Here is an 8,183-nt window from a genome sequence, read left to right on the forward strand (position 1 = left end):
AGGGAGCTGGTGTTGAGCAAAGCACACCGTCATCGATATTATAGTCATCTGTGTTTTGGTGGGGGATGTTAAGATTTATGAATCTTGTACTGGAGACCAGACGTGAAGGTCCACCTAGCTATGTATATGGATGATGTTTGACTTGTGGGAAAATCAAGGGGAAGTATCAGCAACCAGAGGCACCCATATGGAAATGAGAACAGACTGCCATGGTTTCTGTTACTAGTCTATTTACAACTTGAAATGGAAACAAAATCACCTGGGTAGTCATTGATTGTCTCTCGTAACCAGCACCTTTTCGTACAATCAAGGAAACCGGCGAGTCTACACAGCTGCGAATGTTCTCTGATTTTGATCTATACCTGATTGATGACCGGCATTGCACGATACTTTTAGCTCACGTCTAGATATGAGTAATACTTATCACCATAGGATGAACGGGTAGAATAAGCAAACCATCCTGACACTTGAAGACATGATGCGAGCATGTGCGTGTTTGACTTAGTAAAAGTTCGAAAGGACACCTACCCTTGGTTGAGTATACTGCAACGGTGTGGCGCTCGTTTTCCCCTTTTGACATATAACATAACTTTATACGAATTCTAAAAAAATTCTGACATGACCCGTTCGAAAATTTAACCTTTTCCCTGCTTTTAACAACATCATTATATTTATGTTCTACGACACTTTTCAAAACCACAAAATTGTGACCATAAGGTTCACCATGAACAATTTTGTACAAAATATACCAAAAGATTTAGAAATTCTAGCCACTTACTAACATACTAGACACAAATTAACATCATATGACAAAACGAAGTTTTTGACCCATTCATAATCAACAACATGAACCGGAAGCGTGTAAAAGGTCGACACTTGTGTGTTCGCTCCGAGTGCGCCGAAATCAAGCATGAGATTTACCTAACATTCATAACAACAAACACTTGTTAGTTCGTAACACATAACAATTAAAATCCTTTAATTCCATATTCTTTTTCAACCCGTTAACGTAACGTATTGCCTTACTAACATCATTACTTTCATTCGGAAACATTCATCATTCCACTTTCCAATTCATTTGTGATGAATCGCCACATAACATATTCTTCAATATACTTACCCCATTTGACCCGTATGGCAAATCTAATTCCTAAACATTCCAACTATCATTCAACTTAACATTCCAACCTAATAGACGGATCTATTAAATTTTACCACAACTTGATCTTTCGGACATTTCTCCATACAAACTCTTTGCATTTATTCAATCATGATTCATAAAGGGAAATTATGCTAAAATCATAGTTCTAAATGGTATCATTCATAAATCTACAAATAGGGTACATAAAGTTCATATGAACTTACCGCGATCCTGAGATGATTGTGCCTTCGAGTGACTTGCGCCTTCTTCCTTTTTCGCGCCTATATGACATAATCTCATACTTTAGCTTTCTCAAACATTACTTTCACAATTCTTATAGTACACATGGCGACTACTAATCACATACGTCATTATCATAAAGAACTTTCATCAATTTAACAAGTATCCATGTAAAAATCATAACTAAACTCACTTAGGCATTTCATCGAACACATTGTGTGCGTATCACTAACTTAGCACAATGTACAAGCATCTTGAACACATTTTCCATAGTTCACTCATAGATTGACATAAACATCTCTAACTTGGAAAGTCATCATCCTAAGCATGAACACCTAATTCTTAATCAATTTTTTTTATAACAATTTCATAAATCAACAATCGAATTAACATGTAGAACTTCAAATTTCTACCCTCACTTAACATGCATGTGGGTTTTTGCCCTAATCATGCTCATATTCGAAATATGGCATCTATTGATGTTTAAACATTCATAGCAATCATAAATCATACCAAATTTTGTATTACATTCATGAATTACACTATACCCTCATAACCAAACATCATCAAATCAGGGAATTTCACTTACTTGAGATCAAGAATACTTAGACAATCAGGATTCTTAGCTCATGCATTCGATTCTTCACTGATTTCACTTTCAATTTGATAGAAATTAAGATGTTAGGGTTTTTGAGAGGAAAAGCCTTCCCCTGGCCTTCTCACGTTCGCACACTAGGACCAATTTTGGTCTTTTCCTTTCTTTTATCTAATTTAATTCATACATTCACATCTAGTCCCTCACCTTTTAGATCTTTTTCACTTTATTAACCCATATCCTAACTTGTTATTTATCCTTTACTAATCCTTTAATATGACATAATTCTATACATTCCCATTTTAAATAAATAAAACGTCACTACATATTATATTTTATGATGTACGAAAATTGGGGGCATTACAAGTCTGACTTTCATAATGGTAAAAAAAAATCTATATTTACCATTCTTTGTCATTAAATTATCACTATTAGTTTATTATATTACGACATACGAAAACTGGGGTGTTACAAGTCCACCCCCCTTATAAAAGGTTTCGTCCCCGAAACCTGACTACATACCAAATAATTCCGGGTAGTGCTTTTGCATGTCATCCTCCGCTTCCCATGTGAGATCCGATCCCTTCCGGTGTTGCCATTGAACCAACACTTGTCGAACAGATTTGTTTCGGAGGTGCTTCACTTTAAAATCTTTAATTGCGACGGGCCTTTCAACATAATTCAACTTCTTATCCACTTCAATGTCATCCATAGGCACGTATGCCGTTTCATCCGCAAGGCACTTTCGCAACTGCGACACATGAAAGGTGTTATGGATCCCATCCAGCGCGGGTGGTAATTCTAACTGGTATGCCACCGCCCCGACCCGGGCGAGTATTTTGAATGGCCCGATGTATCGAGGACCTAACTTCCCGCGTTTACGGAAACGGATTATTCCTTTCCATGGAGAGACCTTTAGTAATACATGATCTCCCACTTGAAATTCAATTGGCCGACTTCGTCGATCCGCATAAGACTTTTGTCTATCTTGTGCTGCTTTTATTCTTGATCTAACCATATCTATCTTTTCATTCGTCTTGGCCACTACTTCTTTTGACGCGATTTCTCGTTGACCCACTTCCCCCCAACAAACTGGGGTTCTACATTTCCTTCCATAAAGCATTTCGTAGGGGGCCATCCTTATGCTGTTATGATAGCTGTTATTATATGAGAACTCTACCAAAGGTAGATGATCATCCCAGCTTCCTCCGAAATCCATAACATACGCCCTTAACATATCAACTAATGTTTGAATAGTTCGTTCTGACTGACCATCGATTTGTGGATGGTAGGCGGTGCTAATGTGTAATTGGGTCCCCAATTCTTCATGAAACTTCCTCCAATAGCGCGATGTGAACCGGGTGTCCCGATCGGATACTATAGACACCGGAACCCCATGTCGGGATATAATCTCGTTCATATAGACTTCCGCCATCTTTTCTGAGTTATACTTTTCCCGAATCGGTAAGAAATGTGCGCTTTTGGTCAGTCGGTCAACGACCACCCATATTGCATCGTGCCCTTTTTTTGTCTTGGGAAGCTTAGTTACCAAATCCATCGTTACATGCTCCCACTTCCACACTGGGATTTCCAAGGGTTGCAATTTCCCATACGCCTTTTGGTGTTCGGCCTTTACTTGAGAGCATGTCAAACATTTCGCAACATATTTGACAATGTCTCTCTTCATCCCCGGCCACCAATAATTCATTCTCAAGTCTCGATACAACTTTGTAGCCCCCGGATGAACGGAGTATCGAGACTTGTGAGCCTCATTCAACAATAATTCTTTCACCTCACAATACCGAGGTATCCAAATTCGATTGTACCTCGTTTTCATACCATTTGCATTCTCTTCCAATTCATGAATAAACCCTTTCGTTCTTTCTTTCTTCGGGTCAACAGCATTTAAAGATTTCGTTTGAGCTTCTCGAATTTCATCAAGGAGTTTAGGAGTGACTACCATCTTCATGGATTTTACCTGAATCGGGGGTGGGTACTCCTTTCGGCTAAGTGCGTCCGCTACTACATTAGCCTTCCCGGGATGATAATGGATGTCACAATCGTAATCCTTAATGAGTTCCAACCATCTTCGTTGCCTCATATTGAGATCTTTCTGTTCGAAAAAATATTTGAGGCTTTTATGATCCGAGAAGATAGTACATTTCACCCCATAAAGGTAGTGCCTCCATATTTTCAAAGCAAACACGACTGCCGCCAATTCTAGATCATGAGTTGGGTAATTGTTTTCATGCTGTTTGAGTTGCCTTGAGGCATAAGCAATGACCTTACCCTTTTGCATTAATACGCAACCTAATCCTTGGCGGGAGGCGTCAGTATATACTACTAATTCATCCGTTCCATCCGGTAGTGTCAACACCGGAGAATTTGAGAGCTTTTCTTTTAAATTCTGAAACGCTTTTTCTTGTTCTTCACCCCAGATAAACTTTTCATTCTTCTTTGTTAACTTTGTCATAGGAGAGGCTATCTTGGAGAAATCTTGGATAAATCTCCTGTAGTACCCAGCCAAGCCTAGAAAACTTTTTATTTCGCTTGGATTCTTTGGGGGTACCCAGTTCATTACCGCATCTACCTTGGACGGATCCACATGAACACCATCCGCATCGATCACAGGACCCAAAAATTATACCTCTCTAAGCCAAAAGGCACACTTTGAGAACTTTGCATATAACTTTTCCTTGCGTAGCGTCTCCAATACATCGCGTAAATGGGAAGCATGCTCTGCTTCACTACGGGAGTATATTAGGATATCGTCGATGAAAACGATTACATACTTATCAAGCATATGTCGGCACACCCGATTCATTAAATCCATAAACGTGGCTGGTGCGTTCGTCAGCCCAAAGGACATTACTAAAAACTCGTAATGCCCGTACCGTGTTCGAAACGCTGTTTTCGGCACATCTTCTTCTCGCACACGCAGTTGGTGATATCCCGACTGCAAATCAATTTTTGAAAATCATCTTGCCCCTTGTAGCTGGTCAAATAGGTCATCAATTCTGGGCAATGGATATCGATTCTTCACCGTTAACTTGTTCAACTCTCGATAGTCGATGCACATTCGCATCGAACCATCTTTCTTCTTCACAAATAATACGGGTGCTCCCCATGGTGAAATACTTGGTTTAATAAAACCCTTATCGAGCAACTCCTGAAGCTGCGTCATCAATTCTTTCATTTCGGTTGGGGCCAACCGATAAGGAGCTTTAGCTACCGGTTTTGCACCCGGGTTAAGTTCTATTTTGAATTCTACTTCTCGTTCAGGTGGGAGCCCTGGTAGGTCTTCCGGAAACACATCCGGATATTCATTCACCACGTTCACATCTTCAAGCTTTGGGACACCTCGACCAGTGTCAATCACATAAGATAGGTAAGCTCTACCCCCGTTCCTCACATGTTTGACAGCTTTGATTATAGAGCACAATTTCGGCTTGATGACCCTTTCCCCTTGAACACTTATCCGTTTCCCCCCCGAGGTTACTATATGAATGACTTTCTTTTCACATTGAATTTCAGCGTGGTAATTGGGCTAGCCAATCCATTCCTACAACTACTTTAAATTCCCCCATGTACATTGGAACAAGGTCTATACTAAATTCCTCATCTTCGATTATTATCTTACAGTTTTTGCAAATATCATGCAACAAATAGCTTTTACTATCAGCAACTTCAACCTCTAAGGGTATTGACATCTTTTCAAGTTAAACGATGGGTGAGCTAACAATTCATTAGAAATGAACGACCTACTAGCCCCGGAATCAAATAAAACATTCATAGGCATAGAATTAACCAAGAATATACCTGAAACCACGTCCGGGCTAGCTTTAGCTTCATCCGAGGTTAACTGAAACATCCTCCCGCGAGCCTTGGGGGGCTCATCCTTCTTTCCATCTCTCTTTGCCCCTTGTTGGAGTTTCGGACATTCCGCTTTAATGTGCCCCGTTTCATTGCAATTGTAACACGCCTTTGAGTTTTCGGGGCACCTATAAAAAGGATGTCCTTCTCGTCCACATTTGTAGCATCCCTTCTTTCCCGACAAACATTCACCCGAATGATGCTTCCCACACGTCTTGCAAGTCGGGATTTCACCACTTGCTTTCCCTTTCTTGCTTTGGTCTTGATATCTTGCCTTTTTCGATGGGCTTGCGTTGGTAGGCTTCTCCGCTACCCTTTTCTCTCCCCGTTCAACCTGCCTTTTTATCTCAATTTCTCTGTCTCTTGCCCATTCAATTAGTTCATTTAACGTTGCACACTTGGAGGGGTTTACAAATTCCCGATATTCAGCCTTTAACATAGCATGGTAACGTACAATCCTTTGCCTCTCAGTCCCCGCTATCTCCTCACAGAACTTCACCCTCTCAAGGAACTTGTTTGTTATCTCGTCAATCGTTTCATCCTTTTGTCTGAGACGTAAGAAGTCTTCCTGAATCTTATCAATTGCGGATTGTGGACTATAATATTTCAGAAATGACCCCTTGAATTCTTGCCATGTTAACGATTGTACCTTATCATCCCCCAATTCCTTCGAGTATGCGTCCCACCAATCTTTTGCTCGAAGTTGTAGGAGGCCCGTGGCAAACATTACTTGATCCTCCACTTCACATCTACTTCGTGTAAACACTGCCTCGGTACTTGAAATCCACCTTTGACAAGCTATCGGATCAACTTCCCCTTTGTATGGTAAGGGGTTGCATACCATGAACTCTTTGTACGTGCATCGCCGAAAGCTTTTCTTCACTTGCAATTCACTAATCATTTCTTTCAATTCTTCCACCTTGGAAGTTACCGAGGTGTTAATTATTTCCAATACTTGTCCTTCGACTTCTTGAGCTAGTCGGGGAATACTAGCCTCAACTGCTTTCATTACTTCTTCCACAATCATAGCTCTTATTTCATTTCGGCGTGCTTCGTCGTCCTCATTCACATTCACCATATCGGCCATCTACATAAAACATTCGTTACATTCATTAGATTTCATTTCATTCTTTCCACCATCATGGTTTAACATCATTTTATCATGACACGTTCCATTCATCATTCATACTTCTTGCCTTATCGTCATCGTATCGTATCATTCTTCATTTTAGACATTCATTCATCCTTTCTATCATATGACCATGCTAGTGCTACGTAGCTCTCATTCTTTCTAATACGTAAAAGAAATTACTCGTGACTAAACCATGCTTAAACTTTCTTTGGAAACTCAACGTTTCCGACAACCAACTCCATAGTATTCTTTATCCCTTACACCTTGATATACTTTTCTTACCCATTAGGATCGAATTATATCGTTCTAAGTACCTTCCGTATGAATAAAACAATAAACAGAACAATATATTTTGAAATGGGCTGAAAATGAGCTCCACCGTAAGTTACGGTGGTACCGTAACTTACGGTGGCCCCTTTTCCTTTACGGTACTGGGCTACTGTTTTACGGTAGCCATCCTTCTCCCAGGTGCTACCGTAAGCTATGGTACCACCGTAACTTACGGTAGTGCCCAGCGTATTTTTATTGATTTTTCATGTTTTTCTACCCATTTTTGACCCGTATTAACCCCCAAACTGATCTGATTCATCCTATATCTTCCACTACATCACGTAATCATTTCATAACGCCCCACAACAATTTATATTGAAATGCAAAATTATTTCATAACGTAATCATTTAGAACACATACTTGCTTTGCGCCACGGATCGAACACACACTTCTCCCGAGCCTTTGGTTTGAGTTCAAGCACTTGATGCTTAAATCCCTCAAACCCAGGCTCTGATACCAACTTGTGGCGCCCGTTTTCCCCTTTTGACATATAACATAACCTTATACGAATTCTAAAAAAATTCTGACATGCCCCGTTTGAAAATTTAACCTTTTCCCTGCTTTTAACAACATCATTATATTTATGTTCTACGACACTTTTCAAAACCGCAAAATTGTGACCATAAGGTTCACCATGAACAATTTTGTACAAAATATACCAAAAGATTTAGAAATTCTAGCCACTTACTAACATACTAGACACAAATTAACATCATATGACAAAACGAAGTTTTTGACCCATTCATAATCAACAACATGAACCGGAAGCGTGTAAAAGGTCGACACTTGTGTGTTCGCTCCGAGTGCGCCGAAATCAAGCATGAGATTTACCTAACATTCATAACAACAAACACTTGTTAGTTCGTAACAC

The 8,183-nt window shown here is 39.9% G+C and overlaps 1 protein-coding gene across 1 annotated transcript; it reads right to left on the reverse strand.

Moving 5' to 3' along the window:
* Nucleotides 1-5,670: 5,670 nt before the first annotated feature.
* Nucleotides 5,671-6,936, reverse strand: LOC110897987. Its single transcript, XM_022144726.1, has one exon. The coding sequence runs from the start codon at nt 6,934-6,936 to the stop codon at nt 5,671-5,673; it is 1,266 nt and encodes a 421-aa protein (XP_022000418.1).
* Nucleotides 6,937-8,183: the final 1,247 nt, after the last annotated feature.

This window comes from Helianthus annuus, chromosome 16, assembly GCF_002127325.2.
Source record: "Helianthus annuus cultivar XRQ/B chromosome 16, HanXRQr2.0-SUNRISE, whole genome shotgun sequence".
NCBI lineage: Eukaryota > Viridiplantae > Streptophyta > Magnoliopsida > Asterales > Asteraceae > Helianthus > Helianthus annuus.

Excerpts from the sequence above, each read along its gene's own strand:
- LOC110897987 (XM_022144726.1), bottom strand. The coding sequence starts at position 6,936 with ATGGCCGATATGGTGAATGTGAATGAGGACGACGAAGCACGCCGAAAT.